Source organism: Plodia interpunctella, chromosome Z (genome assembly GCF_027563975.2).
Source record: "Plodia interpunctella isolate USDA-ARS_2022_Savannah chromosome Z, ilPloInte3.2, whole genome shotgun sequence".
In the NCBI taxonomy this organism is placed as follows: domain Eukaryota; kingdom Metazoa; phylum Arthropoda; class Insecta; order Lepidoptera; family Pyralidae; genus Plodia; species Plodia interpunctella.
This window is the reverse complement of record NC_071324.2, coordinates 6,763,144-6,779,790: the sequence shown is the minus strand read 5'-3', so window position 1 is coordinate 6,779,790 and position 16,647 is coordinate 6,763,144. Positions and strand designations below refer to the sequence as shown.

At 35.5% G+C, this 16,647-nt stretch overlaps 2 protein-coding genes and 1 long non-coding RNA gene across 8 annotated transcripts in view; 2 read left to right on the top strand and 1 right to left on the bottom strand.

Moving 5' to 3' along the window:
* pico overlaps window positions 1-4,956 on the top strand; it is a 52,948-nt gene extending 47,992 nt beyond the window's left edge. For all 4 annotated transcript variants that reach the window (XM_053767727.2, XM_053767729.2, XM_053767728.2 and 1 more), the window contains one exon: window positions 46-4,956. In XM_053767727.2, coding sequence (XP_053623702.1) covers window positions 46-1,247 — 1,202 coding nt within the window. In that variant the 3' untranslated portion in view covers window positions 1,248-4,956. The remainder of the gene's footprint in view (window positions 1-45) is intronic.
* A 789-nt stretch (window positions 4,957-5,745) lies between these two features.
* Window positions 5,746-15,883, top strand: LOC128682829 (uncharacterized). 3 transcript variants are annotated; one of them, XM_064436996.1, is made up of 11 exons: window positions 5,746-6,218; window positions 8,032-8,158; window positions 8,670-8,850; window positions 9,345-9,558; window positions 9,737-9,858; window positions 10,540-10,718; window positions 12,747-12,919; window positions 13,400-13,532; window positions 14,729-14,893; window positions 15,206-15,364; window positions 15,706-15,883. In XM_064436996.1, the coding sequence occupies exons 3-11, from the start codon at window positions 8,798-8,800 to the stop codon at window positions 15,849-15,851; spliced, it is 1,344 nt and encodes a 447-aa protein (XP_064293066.1). In that variant the 5' UTR covers window positions 5,746-6,218; window positions 8,032-8,158; window positions 8,670-8,797; the 3' UTR covers window positions 15,852-15,883. The 3 variants fall into 3 exon arrangements, with proteins under 3 accessions (XP_064293066.1, XP_053623705.1, XP_053623706.1); XM_053767730.2 differs by lacking the exon at window positions 8,032-8,158 and having other exon boundaries at window positions 5,747-6,218; XM_053767731.2 differs by lacking the exons at window positions 8,032-8,158; window positions 12,747-12,919; window positions 13,400-13,532; ... (1 more) ...; window positions 15,206-15,364; window positions 15,706-15,883 and adding exons at window positions 11,402-11,702; window positions 11,873-12,358 and having other exon boundaries at window positions 6,082-6,218.
* On the bottom strand, window positions 9,354-14,083 carry LOC128682830 (uncharacterized). Its single transcript, XR_008406217.1, has 3 exons — window positions 13,613-14,083; window positions 13,383-13,530; window positions 9,354-9,474 (listed from the first exon to the last, which is right to left on the bottom strand). It is a non-coding gene; the product is annotated as an uncharacterized LOC128682830 (long non-coding RNA).
* Window positions 15,884-16,647: the final 764 nt, after the last annotated feature.

The window sequence follows — 16,647 nt, the reverse complement described above, 5'->3', positions numbered from 1 at the left end:
CATTTGAAATTCTGCTCACTGACCAAGCATTGTGTTATTTTTCAGAAACAACTGAAAGTTCCGTTTACAGCGGACCAACCAGTTCTCATCACAGTTCATTAAGCAGCCCACTTCGACACGAACCGCCTTCTTACGGTCACTATGAGAGTATTCCAAGAGACAATCTGTACCGAAATAGTGCTGACAATAGCTCAGCTTTATACGGCTATACTACTATTTATGATAAAGTGCAAAGACCACCGGAAGTTCCGGCTACGGAAGACTTACCTCTGCCGCCACCGCCTACTGAAGATATACCCGATGGTATGTTCAGTTCTACTTTAAGTTTGGATTCTCTTCCGCCTCCACCGCCGCCTCTGGATCCAATCGAGGATATCTCTGGGTCCCAGTTGAGCTTGCCGCCGCCGCCGCCTGAGCACTCGGTGGAGCCCGGCAGTGGACGCGTGCAGGACATCGTGAGCCAGCTGACCGCGCAGCAGATGGAACAGGCGGCGCGCGCTGGCCAGGCTCGCACCTTCCCGAGACAGCCGTCCCTAGACAGCGTCAACTCAGACAACTCTCGAACATCCTCTCTTCATTCCGATAAGAGTATTTATGGACCACAGAACGTAGCTTACGGCGCCTGTTTGGCAGAATTACAAAACAAAAAATTAAGTACTGGCAGTCCCTCTATTCAAAAGAAAGCTACTGAACCGATCAAGGAACGAACAGGATCTATCAAAAAAGTCATTTTTGTAGATGATATTCCGTCGTGTTCCGATACTAAAGGAAAAAAGAAAATTTCATTTAATTTAAAAGAAGTCCCGCCACCTTCTCCTCGCAAGCCGCCACCGCCGAAACGCAATGAGAGCACGAGGCTGTCTTCACCTAAGAAACTCGCCGACTCCAATAGCAATCCACCGAAAGAGTTTTTGAAAGACTTACAAAGGGTTATGAGGAAAAAGTGGCAAGTAGCGCAAAAATGTAAATTAGAACCTGCGACGACCCCTCACGAAGTTCTGGGTTTTCGGGAGTATCCTCTGTCAGAAGATTATAAAGAGACAAGTGTGTCAATGTGGGTGCAAGAACATTACGGCGGAGGGGTAGAAGATCCGTTTTATGAGAATATGTATGGAAGAGAACCGCAGCCACGGCGAGAAGAGCCCAAGCCGATTAAGAAGAGGCCGCCGCCTGCGCCGCCGCGCCGCAGCGAGTCCACGCACCTCTCCACTCACCCGCATCCCTCAGCAGTACACCCTACTGCCTAACCTAGGCACTTCCACAACGTACCAATGACCAAAAGTGTAAATATCCGTTTAGGGCATCGTTTATATGTATGTAAATGTCTATAGTAGTCATCCGTTTTTTTGTTATGGCAGCACATTGAACTGACGGTTTTCTTATAAATATGTACCTATTCACTAGATTATTTTATACTAGTATAAGTCGTAAGTATAGTTTGGGAAGAAGCCTTTTTGAATGCTCTCTTAAACAGAAGATGGAATCACAGGATAAAACGTTCAGTCACTTTATTATAATTATTAATTTAGCTAATCAGTTTAGACATTGAATGTGACCAATTTTTATATTAAATTATCATTATTATTGAAGGAAAATTAATCATAATTTTATGGTAATTGGAAAGGCGGTGCTATTTTGAAAGTGGTATACTTACTAAGGTATGTAGTATGGTCGGATTTTGTTGTCTACTTGTAATGAACACGAGATATGCCTATTAAATAAATATTTAAAAATTAAGGTAGCATAATGAAATGAGCAGAGCTCAGAATACTTAGCGATTTTCTATGTGTAGAATATATATTTATATAATAAATTTTAGTGACTTACTTTCATAATAACAAGTAGACAATCAAAATATATTTATTGTAAATGCAGAAGTTGGAGTTTTGTCAATTTTATATTATGTTCCTAGTTGATTATTGCGTGTTATGTATATAGTGCGCAGATATTTCGCAAAAAGAAATAAATAATTACGTAAACTGAACGACAAAGATAAGCATAGTAAAAATGGAGATTATCCTGGATCTGTGATGGGAAATATCCTTGATGTGAGCAGGAGCCGTCCATTATTCATGTGTTGTTTTTTCTAACATTTTTAAACCGTCGTGATAGGTACGTGGTGAGGTTTAAGACTAACCCCACCCAAAATCACGTGTATTTGTATTACCTACAGATATTCTTAATTTTTTAAATATCTTTAGATAGAAATAATATCACGCCGTTTTTTGGTTTAAAATTCGCACGTTTGACGTAAAAATAAATACACGTGATATCTTACTACACCTGGTGATATACTTCGTTATTTTTGCTAAATCCCCTCCCTCCCCTGCCTTTCAAGCCTCACGTATTTAATGGACGACCCCATACGTACTTATACACCATATTAATAATAATACTTTTTGTAACGCGAAACCATCATGTCAAATTTTCCTTTTAATAAAAATTTGGATTTATGGTATTCATTTGTATGCTTATAATATGCAGAAAAACAGTTATTGTGCTTAAAGAAGTTATAAAAGTATCCATAATATGAACGGGTGCAAGGATGCAATATTAGACTTGTAAAAAATATGACATTCGTAACAAAAATAGGACATACTACTACACGTAATGTAGTTAAGTATAGTTTATATATATGGTCTACATCTATAGCCAAGCTTGAAGAAAATAAATCTCATTGAACGCAAACATGCGTGTAAAATTGGTGGTACCTACGGGTAGATAAGTAGTAGAAAAATATATACACGCGAAGATGTCTGCATCTTTAGTAGTCGTAGTGAAGCCCATAGAAGATAAGATCTTGACCGTGTCCCAATATATAAGTAGTTTTCTAGTGAGGCTTTCATAAAATAGTGAGTTGACATATTCCTAAATATGTGCCATAGTCATGTTGTAAGGATAAGCCGTTTCGATCGAACCCAAAAATAAAATTTATTATTGTACATAGGTAGATATGACTGGAATTTCATAATATACTTAAGTTATTTAACTATAATTATATTTATCAATAAGAACACTTCGTTGATTTAGGACATATGTCGGGGTTTCATATTATACTTCTATGAATTAATTTTATAAACACTTTGTAAGGAAAAATATAAATTTGTATTTCAATAAAAAATGGAATGTAAGCAGGACTCCAATGAGTGATCTCGCTGCATGTGCTTGCGCAGTACGTTATGTTATTGTTTGGGCTGTGATTTTATCGTCTGGATCATGATATGTATTCGTTTGTACATGTATTTTATACAGGCTTGCTAAAACAAATATGTTTATTCCCATTATGCACTATACTGTTTATACAAGGAAAAAATACCTACATTTATCTACAAAATATTTTCATAATTAAAAACTAACAATAAACTGATAATGTCTGGGTAAAGTATCGAATGTTCATAAATGAGGTTGGAATTTCCTTATTAAACCTAAGTTTCGAATATATTCCATAGTAGGTAAATATTTTACATTGTATAATGAAACACAGGTGTTTTTGGTGAAATAGTAAACATAGTGTGAAAAATACTTATATCCCTACGGCAGCCTTCATTTGTCATAACAACAGCTACAACGAATTGTATAAGTACTCATTGTTGAATTGTAGAAACTGGATAGGCTGATCAGTGGAGACTAGTTTGAAGCGAGTTTGTTAGATATCTAACTTGACGAGGCTCTACCTCTCTGCTCTACTTGTCTTGTAGAGTCGTAGTGCACATCTACGACTCTTTTTTGTAAATCGTAATTTTTATTTAGCATGGGCCATTAGTTTAAATATTTTTACTTAGTCTAGAAAAATGAATATTAGTTGGACTGTCATATTGGTGTCCATCCACTGCTCATCGGATTGCGAAGACTGAATTAGATTCAATCCGATTTAGACAATAAAGTTACGTCCAAAACAGCTGCGGTCCACGTTATTAGCTTGGCAACCCGGCGAAGCCCGCCGAGCCATCATTTCTCTGTTGGTCATTATTATAGACTTTTCTATAAGTAAGTAAAAAGTATCTTATCTAATATGCTGACCATTAATTATGCTACCTTCATAATCCTTTGTCCGCACTTAATTTGATAATAGAAAAGACCGTCCACTCGGTCTTTTCTATTATCATATATTCATATTAAAAAAATAAATGATTTAACGACACTTATTAAACTTAATTTTAAAGTTAAAATAAGTTAGGGTTAGTGAGCTATACCTTGATTTTGAATGAAGATTACTACATTACATCACGAGGATGTTATCATGTTTCAAAGGCAATCTTGTTAGATTGTAGGATTGTTTTAATATAAAAATCCTCTATTGAACAGACATTGTATTCTACTCGTGTGTTGAAGAAAAACGACAACCCGGTGATTGAAGACCAAATATAACGCGATTTTTTAGGTTGTTAAAGAAATGTTAAATGGTTGTTAAAAAAGGCTTAAATTTTGTTTTCACACACAAAATTTAAACTTATAAATAAAAGTTAATTTGCTGGGTTACTAATGACACTAGAAGCTACAGTAAAGGTAACACGTTGAAACTTGATAACAATGGGTTTGAATAAATTCGTGTCATAGTTATTCATTATACGATATAGGTACTTGTGACCTATAGGAAGTGCGTCTATAATATATCAGCGTTGTTCAGCTAATTAAGTACTTAGTCATAATTTCAGCTGAGACAAAAACAGCTTTTTTCAAAAACTTGAGAGATTTAAAAGAAAATATGTAAGTACCTACCTACAACTGTTGCTGCAATCCATCATTAGCTGCTTCAAATGGCTTTGAAGGTTAGATGCTTCGTATCTATTTCGATACACAAGCCCAAATATTTATTCTTAAAATCCAAACAAATTTTACAGTTATTTATATACAGCATTTATTAGTATTCATAAATTATGTTTAAAATGTACAGACCAAATTGATTATGATATTAATTCTTTGTATATTTTTCCAAATATAACGAAATTCCAAATATCTGATGTTTATTATTTTTTGTTTTCAATATTTGAATTCACCTGTCTAAGTTGATAGGTACATAAAAGCTTATTTTACCAGGCATCATTACTGTTAACTTATAGCATAGCATAACTATTCGATGATAGATGTCACTAAATAATATATCCATAATATTACTTCATTCAAAAGTCTTTACATTAGTTTTTTCTAGAACTGTGCTTGCTACTCAAATAGGTGGTAGGGTAGCTATTCAATGCTAGATGGCGCTTACGGATCAAGCTTTATACGATTTTATGATTTAACAATGGAATACAAATCATTTGTCATTCTCACTACTATTTTTTTCGAGTTAATAGGAAAGATTTATTACAGAAATATAAAATATTGATATTCGCAGTAAATAGCGACTTACCGATGATAGAAAATTCCAGATCGTAATAAGTTCTTATTACCACAATTGTATGCGCATTCTAGAACAGAACATAGAGAGTAATTTTGTGTTTTTTTTTGTAATCGAACATCCGTATACAGACGTCACAAATTGTTAGCAACTACGAAGCGACTGCGTGTGAACTGAGTCGAGTTAAGCCTCCCTAGACTTAACTTTGGCACACGCACCTCGCCACACATCCCTTCCATGTTAAGTTTATTATTCCGTGGTAAAACACAATACCTTCAATATAATTTTTGAACACTATTTTATTGATATCACAATGCACTATTTGTGGGATTGGGATATGTATATTATTTTCGACCACCACTTCTTCAACATAATTAATTAACCACTTCCACCCAAAAACTATTCAAATAAAAATTATAAACACAAAAGCCCGTCTATAGGGTTCACTTCAAATACGACAACACATTGTTGATTTTTAGCTTCACGTTTAGCTGCTTTTTGTCGATTGAGTACACTTCTAAGACTTCAGACTTGAAATAGGCGGCAAAGCTTTTGTGTACCACATACAGTGCTACGTGTATACATACGTACGTGTGTACCACATACGCTAAATGTGCAGTGCAGTGTAATACTCCCTATTCATTAAAATTAGAAAGCGCGGGGCCGCGACTAACATGTAAAATTGATTGTCTGTGATTTTTATTGTTTTAGTTTTACATCAATCAAGGAACATCATATCGTCACACCAACGTCAATTCTATATTGACAAAATTGGCAAGTGTTGTCAAGTTAATTTTTAGCATTGTTTATTTGTATGCTTTTAAATTGTTAATTCGTTTTAAAGAAAAATTTGTAGTTATGGTGGAAGAAAAGGAGGAAGGTAAAAACTTTAACGCTAATAGTGCAACTATCTTGTTTATAAAAGTATTCCACTTTGGCCAACTGGGTGATGTCACTCTTTCACCTTGGACTCAACACCTAGGGTAGGAGATGGAAAGAAAAGAAAAGGGAAATCTAGTGACATCTCATCACAGATCACCCTGGCCTTTGATCTCCCTTGTATCACCTTGGTCACCCAAGTATTCATTCACAATGCACATATTTTATGCGAAATGAAAAAATAAGAAAAACGGATCTGAAATAACGAACAAGAAACTGGTATTCCTAAAATATCATCTGCCCCTACACCAAAGGATTTTCTTCAACGTTCTGTTTAAGTATAACTTTTCCTTCTAATCTACCTACATAAATATATTTTTTACGATGAAAACCGAGGTGTCCCTCCGAAAATCCGTCTATTGTATACACAAATTGTATAATACACTTATTAGTGTATTTATTACACATAACACCACACTGTGCTCTGTGAGTTTAATTTCCTTTCCCTTTCCATGCGGGACTATGAATCCAATTGCGCCGCTTTGTACGGGCGGTTATGTATGAAATCCTTTCTGCATAACGATGATTTCTATTTGCTTAGTGTAAATGATGAAACATACAAAAAAGTGCATTTATTAATGGAATCAAAGTTTTTAACCATCTACTATGTCTTAGTAGACATAGTAGATGGTTAAAAATTTTCATCTAAATGAGTATTTTAATTATGATCTATAACAATAAAAAACTAAGATTTCTACGGTTATATGTAAATGTAATTTTATTAAAATTAAGATAGAAATACTACAATAAATTGATAACTTTGTTATCGAAAAAAATTCCATGCCTGAAAGGGCAATCTGTTCAAACTCTTACTTATATTTATCGTGCTTGTACATGAACACAGATTTTGCAATAAATGTTTTTGACTTTGACTTTAAACGGTGGGCGAGATACGAGGGCGTGCCAATGCTTCGTAATATTGCGTTCTCAAAACCTTACGTGTAATAGATATTTATACACCCGAATGCTAAGTGGTACTTTTTAATGTTATTTAATAAATATTAATGCTTAAATTCAGTGGTTTAAGCATTCTCAAAATTTCGACATAGCTGTAGACCGCATAGGTACACGGTTCTAAGAATTGTAATTCTTCCATTAATTGGGTTGAGTTTTATTCGAAGATTTCCATGCAAAATAACACAAATAACAAAATATTTGATATCAGCACATATTTAATATATAAAATAGACACTTACCATTCGTATTTAACTATCACCGTTTCTTAGATCACCCCAATCAATCATCAATACATATAATAAAATTGAAGAAAGGTCAAATTTGTACATTGGATTTTTTTTAAATTCTTTATGGAATATACTTAATTACTGATATAGATGACGAAAATATAGTTTTGGAAATTTTTGTCTGTCTGTCTGAACGCGCATCACTCGAAATCTACTGGACCGATTTACTTGAAATTTGGTATGTAGGTACCTTATATACCGGGTTAACATCTTAGATACATTTCATCGCGGTAAATGGTAAGGTTCCCGTAGGATAATTGAAAAACTAAAAATGAATTAAAAATACCTCGGAATCCCGAGTAAACATCTAATAGACATTTCATCCCGGAAAATCAGGAGGGTCCTGTAGAATAATTAAAATAACAATTCACGGAGCCGATTTACTTTAAAATTTTGCAGAAAGAAAAAGGGGTAAAAACTATTATTATGAAAGTTCTACACCGTTGAAATTATTGATTTGAAAATTTGTATTTTTGTTGTTTACAACAAATTAATAAATACGTGTTTCAGATTTTTCTGATAATTAACCCTCAACTTTCAAAAGGGGGGGGGTGAGAGATTGTATGGGACTTAATACAATTTTCAAGAGAAAAACCTGAAAAATCTTACTGACACTTACTTTTTGTAGTAAATAACAGTAAGTAAATACAAAAAATTATTAATTTACGTTTGTGGTTAATAAAAAACGGGACATTGCGAAAAACATGATGGCACAATATATAGGAAACTGTACGGGATATCTACATTACATAGCAGGAAGCGGGATTGGACAAATTTGCGGGACGAAAAAATTACTGAGATTTTGCTATGAAATTCACGCAAGGGAAGCCGCGGGCAAAAGCTATTTATTAATAACATCACAAAATGAAAAGCGTGCAACCCACGTGGGTACAACAACGTATACATCTAATAATAAGTGAGTACCTATTCTACCGCCGTTTCACGCAAGTTCGCTGAGTTTGTATTCACCGTACCGGAGAGCTACATTTCTTATTGGTCTAGCCGTACAGGGAGATTTTATGAAACGTAATAATACCATGTGGTGTAAGGTTTTAGATTGAACGTAATATTACGACAGCCGCATGGAAAGGGAAAGATTAAAAGGGGAGACCAACTTGCTAACATACAGTAAACTGTCTGTATTTTAGAGTCGTGTAAATGTATAAAGATAATCGGACACCTAGAAGCGGTGAAATGGTACCTGTGGCCACGTTACTACAAGCCAAGCCCCAACTACCTCGCGCTAGGGGATTGGACCAAGGACCCCTTCATTTGGATGCATTACGTCGAAAGTGACGATGGCATATTACCTGAGGATGACGTGTTGAAGTATGCTTTCTGGTTTTTCTAATTTCCTTATGTTTTAATTACAAATACAAGTAAGGTACAAATAGTAGAAAACCGGTAAAACGCTCAGATAAGAGACCGACAATTAAGTAGTACCTAGGCCCTGCACCTGCGCAGCGTAAGTATAGTGTGTGTTAAGTATGAAATTTTAATGATTACGCAAGCGTTCTAATTCCATAAGACCGTGAAGCAAAAGAGCTCATATTGAAATATTCACACCAAATATCATTTATTCTTTGTTTGGGAAATCTATGCTTCGCCGGCTCCTAGAGAAAGTAAAAAATTATCGACCAAAGAATTTGCATTTCGAAATGGGGAACCTACCTTACTAGGTATACCTACTAGGATTTTGAGCATCTATGGATTTTACATATTACTAACAGCGATAATGCTGCTTACACATAAATTAATTTTCAAGTTTTTAACAGGTTTTGCTTTATGTGAAATAAAGGGTTTTGTATTGTACTTTAATTAAGATCTACGGACTCACGGTACTGGTCGATTCACGATGTCCAGCGGTATTATTATGGGGAGCTACACTGTGAGCAAGTTCTGTTCACCTACCAGTACCCCAACCTGAGGATGCCCACACGCCATGGCAGCCACCTGTGGAAGGCAAACACTGCCCTTAAATTACCGCTCAAAATGTACCAGAAGGAATTACATAGTTCTTTTGAAATTACCTTGAAGGTAACGTTTATTATATAATTAATGATTCGACACAACAAATAAATCTAGGGTACCCTCAGCGCGTTGATAATAATGAAAACGCTTTTCTTTTACAATTGTATAAATACTTGACGAAAGTCATTGGAAGACTTTAATTCGTGTGTCATAAATAATTAAAGATTAAATATCCTGATTACAGAAAATGGAAGCGAAGCAAGTCCAAATGAACAGACTGATAGTATCGGATCAACTGATAAAAATTGACCGGCTTGATTACTTCAAACGACAAACCTTTTTTCGTATTCTATTAAATATAATGAGGTGGGCCGTTACTTAGAAATAATAATAATATAAGGCACTAATATATTATTCTTATAATATAAATAATAACAAGCAGAAAAGATGAATTCATCATCCATGGATTTAGTAAGTACTTATACGGAGTACTTACCTACTAATTCCATGGATGTACCATTATAATATATCAATACATATAATAAAACAGTAGAAAAATATCCTGTACATGTGTTAGAGTCATAGTAACAGAGTAAGTAGCTAAGTAAGACAGACAGCTGTCTGTACACGCTAATATTCGAAACTACTGGACGGATTTGAATGAGACTTCTTTGTTGTATAGGTAGCTATTGAGACTGGACAACATATAGGGTATACATGACTTTGAAAACTGGAGAACAATGATGGTATAACTAAACTTTCGGAAATATAGAAATGATGCCTTAATAAAAATTATTCAGTATGATGAACATTTTATGTTGAGGTATAAAAATCGAGGATCTAGAACACCCATGTCCAATCATTTATAAGTAAACGGTGATAAATAAAGATAAAAAGATAAATGATTATGTACTAATTAAAAAATTACACAACGTCATCTTCGTCAGGATCGACATCATGCTTCTGATATACTTAAATATTTACTTCCTCAGATTTTGGCCGTGTACCTATGTCTCCATGAATATCGAAAAATAAATTAAAAATCAGTTTCCAGAACTCTTTGGAGCTGGTATCATTTGAGAACCTATGCTGCAAGAGGCTGGAGGGAGTTCGGTTGATACAGCAGCTTGCGTGTTTTAACGCTGACTCACTCAAATACTTGTTCCTGTGGCGATTCGTCCTACCCAATGAAAATCCTTTAATTATTAACTACAGTTATATCACGGGTAATCCATGGTTCATATTTGTACATCCCTACTATCCATATATAGGTAGGTACTAATTTATGTAGCTCGTCTATATTTCGAACATTTTCGGCGTTAGGAAACCCGAGGTCAAATAGGCTAATTTCAAAGGGTGATGATAGTTTGTACTTAATGACAAACTCACAATGCTTTTTATTCATATAATTCACAATGGACAAAAAATGTATCTACATTACACTCATATAAGAACTTCTTCTGTTCTTTTATGTGTGCTACATTATTAAAATATTTTTGTCTAAGCTATAGAATTAGTAGGGAGTATACGAAGTACTTAGGTAGATACCTACCTACTAATTCCATGGTTTAAGCAACATCGATAGGCTCTATGAAATTATGAATAAAAAACTATTCATACCTAGGGTACTTAATCTCCTTGAAAATAATGTCATTTTGACTTAATAATCATTTTTTTATATAGCTAACTATAAAATTATAAAAATTGAAAAATATTTATACATAAAATCTACACAATGTTTAACTGCTTGCCTGTTATGATTTTGTGCCCAACTTTTAAGTTCTTTTGTTTTTTCCTACCCATTGGAACATTACTGGGGATCATGGGTGCTTACTTAGGCGGCCTGTTTACGTATTATGATGAAATTGCACACGTAAAATTAAATATGCTATTTAATAACACTCTTCAGTGATCGAGTGTTGCCGTGGTTACGGCAAAAATTGTTTGTTGATCATCGTGATGGCTACGGACGAAGAAAAAACGAAAATAATTAAACTTTTGGAAAATATAGACGTACCGGAAGTTAAACTAACTGAACGATGCTCGGATTTAGTGAAAGAGTTTCACAATAAGTTTGGCAAAGAAGTAGAAGATGAGGAGATAGAGGAAGCACCGACCAGGGACTTGCAAGTTAACCCGTACAAGGTGGATAAACATTTAATTGATAATATCGACAGAAAATTGAAAGAGCTATTATCTCAAAATAAAAAGTAAGTTTATTCTTTACTTAATAGGTATACTCTTGAATCTGTAAATACCCAAGTATTATGATTTTTCAAATTCCTGTTCAAATGAATAATAAATAAGTAAGGGTTCTTAAACTTTTAACACAATTTGCAAAGCTAGTTACCCACTTTATAATTTTATTATTTCAATTTAGGGTAAAAAAAGAAAACGCGGAGAGCGTTATCCTGACTGGGCCCGATCCGAAAAGACCTTGGCGGACCAATTCCAATAAAGAGAAATTACTACGCATCGATAGTGAACTAAAGCGACATCATGAAAAGTCATCGGATATGATCACACCTATGCCTGAAAATGAAATGATGGAATTGGTCAAAGAGTGTCGCGAAGAAACTCTTGAGTCTCCACATGTTGGGGCAGAGCGACTGCGTGACACAGTAGATGCTGCTATGAAGAATCTACCCAATTTTCAATACAAAAGAATAGTTAATTCCACTGCCACTTCAATCTTGGCGGAAGCGCACAAGGTATCAGACGCCAAACCGGACCAGACTACTGAGAATCCAGCTGAAATCGCCCCAGTGATTGAGGACTCGCCTGCTGTGGTTATCTCGCCGCCGGCAGATCTATCCATTCAAACGATCTCGTAATGTTGTTAATTAAAAGTATTTGATCGTGTCAATTTTGAATTTTAATTACCTGGGTATTCCAGTTGCTGTGATCGAGCAGTTTCTAATTTGATTATGAAATGAGAAATCAAATGTCTTGTGAAACGTTTCTAATTTTAGTAATTGGCAAAAAACTGCCTTTTTAAAGGTATAATTTCGGAACAAATAAGTAAGTAGGTACTTTGAATTTGGGGAATAAATTGTCCAAATGCGATGATGTGATAAGAATTAATGGGCAAAACGAATTCGCTAATGGTTCGACAATAGGTCCTCCAAGAAAGGAGTCTATTGTCTTCTTAAGTAGTCGATAAACACATCGGTGACCAAGTATTAGGTTTATGGTTTACATCAAGCAACTCTAATAAGAAAATGTAAGGGGATTTAATCCTATACCTTAATTAGGTAGTGGGGCATATATACCTCGCCCAGACACCAGGCAGTGTTTCCTGAGAAGTTTGGGGGAGCTCCGCAACCTGAGGATGATAGCTCTGGAGTACTCCCACATCGCTGACGGTACTGGCGGTGCCCTAATCGCGCTATTGCCCGTGCTCAAGCGAACGCATTTCAGGTTGCAGGTGGGTAAAGAAAATAAAAACCTTTTAAGGCCTGTTTCTCCACTTCCTGATAAAATATGTTATTGTCATCTGGTAGTTGAACTACTAGATTAATCAGAAGTTATTTGCAATTTCACTATCCAACCCTTGTGAAACACAAATTTAACGCTACTTGTGTTCGATTTATTACTTTATCAGCAAGCGGTAATACCTAATATACCTATTAAATGTAATAAAAACAGATTTTTTGACTACTTCTACTTAAGAACATTTCAATGTGACTAATTGTTCTTGTATCTGTGGTTTCGTGCGGATATCTAATCAGGTACAAGATGAAAATAACCTTTGGACGTTTCTCTTCACAAGCTCTTAGATGAGCACGAAAGCGCTTAACCTATAAAATAAAACAATAGGTAATAGAAAAAATTATATTGCAAGAATAACGTCCTAGACCTCGGAATGCAGAACAGGGATAACTACTTACCTATATAATGTTTGCAGCTCATATGTCGGGAAGATCAAATGCCTGGACGTGCGAATGCCGCCCTTGGAACAGGAGGCTATGGCATTCCAGACACCGCCTGGAGACGTGTCACAATAGCTTGTCCTGATTTGTTTGTGTTGATGGTTTTCTGTAAGTAAGCAACACATTGTCACAGCTTGCTTCTATAAATAAGTCACAATAGTAGTCAGTATAACAATAGTATAGATTACCTTCAAATATATAAAAACGAAAAAAATAATAAATTGGTCTGTTTTTATTAAGAGCAAAGAAATTAAAAATATATATATTTCTTTGAAAAACAGACCACTCTATTATTTGTTAGTTTTTTATATTTGAAGGTAATCTATAATCAAGAAAAATTGTTCGGAAATAAAAAAATTGCCAATAATTTCGTAAATATATAGTGTTTTTTACGGCCGGTTTATACGTAGGTATATATAGTATAATTTAATAGGTACTAGGTAAATAGAAACGTTTTTTGTACCAAATTTCATCGCAAGTATAGGTTTATTGGAAGCAAATCGATTTATCAAAATATTACATTAGTTACAATACAACATATCTTCCAAACCACTCATTTTGAGTAACTGACTCTTATCCTAATATTCTTTTATGTACTTATGACTAAATGATGAAGAAATCGTGCTTTAACTGAGCTACTACTGCTTCTCTAAGAATGACGAGACGTATGTATGGTCTAAGTAGCCACACATATAATGTATAGAAACTTTAAATTTATAATCCTATCTAACTTAAATTTCATTTTCAAACTGCTCTCAAATGCTACAATATCATACCAAATAATGAAAAATATTTAACCACGACGTTTCCAAATACGCCATGGCTCCTCAGTTAAAAACATTTTTAGACTGAGGAGCCACCTTTATGTTTATTTAGATTTTGAAGTATTATACCCACTACAAAACCAAGAATCGCGCCTACAATATTTTAAAGTATACTAGATACTCTATTAAGATACGAAAAATGGCTCCTCAATTCTTACGAACATAAAAAATGTGGTAGTAGCAGTTTCTGGTTTTTCAAGACACCACGTTATAGGAAACCCCCGGAGGGAGGGAAAGGAAGTTCGAGAGGAGGTTAAAATAGCTTGGGAACGGTGGAATCGGAAACAGTTTTTGGCTAGACGATCGTGGTTAGGTACCTACTCTTCTTTCATTACATAGCAGTGGTAGTGGATATTGCCGCCTGGCCTGGCCTGGCAATATTGAGGGCTGGTTGGTTGTTGGAAATTTGATTGTATGTCCGTGGACTGACTGGATAATCTAGACGAAGGTTTTACCTTAGGGTAATATTTTTATTTTCAGTCCGTATTCGTGATTATGACAACATCCGTCGATTCTTGACACCCAGCATACCTTTACGTGAGGTCCACCTGCAGCTCGGAATCGACTTGAAGATGAAACAGCGCCAAGATTCAGACGTTAGTTGCTTTGTGCGGCACATGGCCGGCCAGTATGGGGATACTCTTGGTAAGAGGCAGTCATTCTTTTTTCTTGTTATTACTTACTACGTACACTACGTGCAAGTTCTAGGCTCATCCGTTTAGGAACGTTAAAGACCCTTTTACCGAAAAGGATACAGGTTGCATACAAATTAATCGGCATCACTAGTTATTGACCCTTCGCACACATTTTATCCTTCACAACATCAAGCCAAACCTTGGGCCACAGATTAAAGAGAGCAAATATATGTAAGTATACTTTCCATCAAAGTTATTAAGTAGCAATGCGTGGCTCAATTATTTATAACTTCATGGATTACACTTGTACGCCTATTTGCAGTAACGCTGAGTATTCACCAATGGAGATTTGCAAATTTCCCGCTACGCCGCGTTTTTGAGCTGATGCCGCACCTAGTCCGGTTCTTCTATGTGGGTCGCGTGGAAGACGAAGTGGACCTAAAGAGGATGTTATATATAATCGCGTGTGGCGTTTGTGAGAGTAAGTGTTTTTGTACGTCTCTAACACACAATTGAATGTGGTAATTTCACAATACGGGCCACGACAGAAGATTAGAACCTACAACGTAGGAAAACCTTAAAAACTTCGCTTGGAATGCACCTTCAGGCGATAAGCCCAATGAGGCATACCGATTATTTCATAGGATGGTTTTTCGCTTATTTATTTTTGAAGCGGAGTGTCACACTATTTTTTAATTTTTACTACAAAAATAAAATAAATTAGGTAGTACTACTTAGTAATAACCTAGGTTCACCTATGCCATGTAGGCATAGGTGAACCGGTGAGGCGGATTTACTAATCACGACTAATTTTTATCCCAGAACTCAAACAAATCATGATTCAAATTCAAGATGAAGAGTGCAGAAGAGATTATTGGAAGAATGTCGTCGAATCACTGACAGAAGAATTTGAAGAAATCATGGAATTTTTAGGAGTCAAACTCTGTTTATGTGTTTATAAAGTATAATATTGATTTATTAAATGCCATTGATAAGCATACATACTTTTTTACTATAGTAGTAATGGGAAATTCAAGATTCAGACGTCAGTTGCTTTGTGCGGCACATGGCCGGCCAGTATGGGGATACTCTTGGTAAAAGGCAGTCATTCTTTTTTCTTGTTAGTACTTACTACGAACACTACGTGCAAGTTCTAGGCTCATCCGTTAAGGAGAGTTGAAGAGAGGATGCAGGATACATACAAATGAATCGGCACCACTAACCTAACACCGTAACAACCGGAAGACGTAACGCGTTCAGTGTAGGAAGCGGTGGTAATTTAATGGTTAAGCGTGTGGATCGAAAGGTCCCAGGTTCGAATCCTACTCGTGCCACATGAGTTTGTATACAAATCTGACTCATATATAGTATTTTTCATCGACCACTTGCTTCTGGTGAAGGGAAACATCGTGAGGAAACCTGCACACTGGTTGATTATTATTAACTTTTGTGTAAAATGGAGAAGGCAATGGCAAACCACTCCAATAATAATACCAAGTTGTTTCTTTCCACGTAATAACCACGACCCTCAGCCATGAGGATTACTACTACGAAAAAGAAGAACCCGCCTTAATCGGTACTACCAGCAAATATAATGTTCTAATTAGTTGCCGTGCTGCGGGGCGGAGCCACTTTTTTAAAAACATATCAAAAATATCAATTATAAAACAAAGCCCACTGCCGCACCTGTCTGTTCGCAATAAACTAAAAAATCGATGCATGGATTTTTATGTAGTTTTCACCAGGGTTCAGGATCTGGTTGGT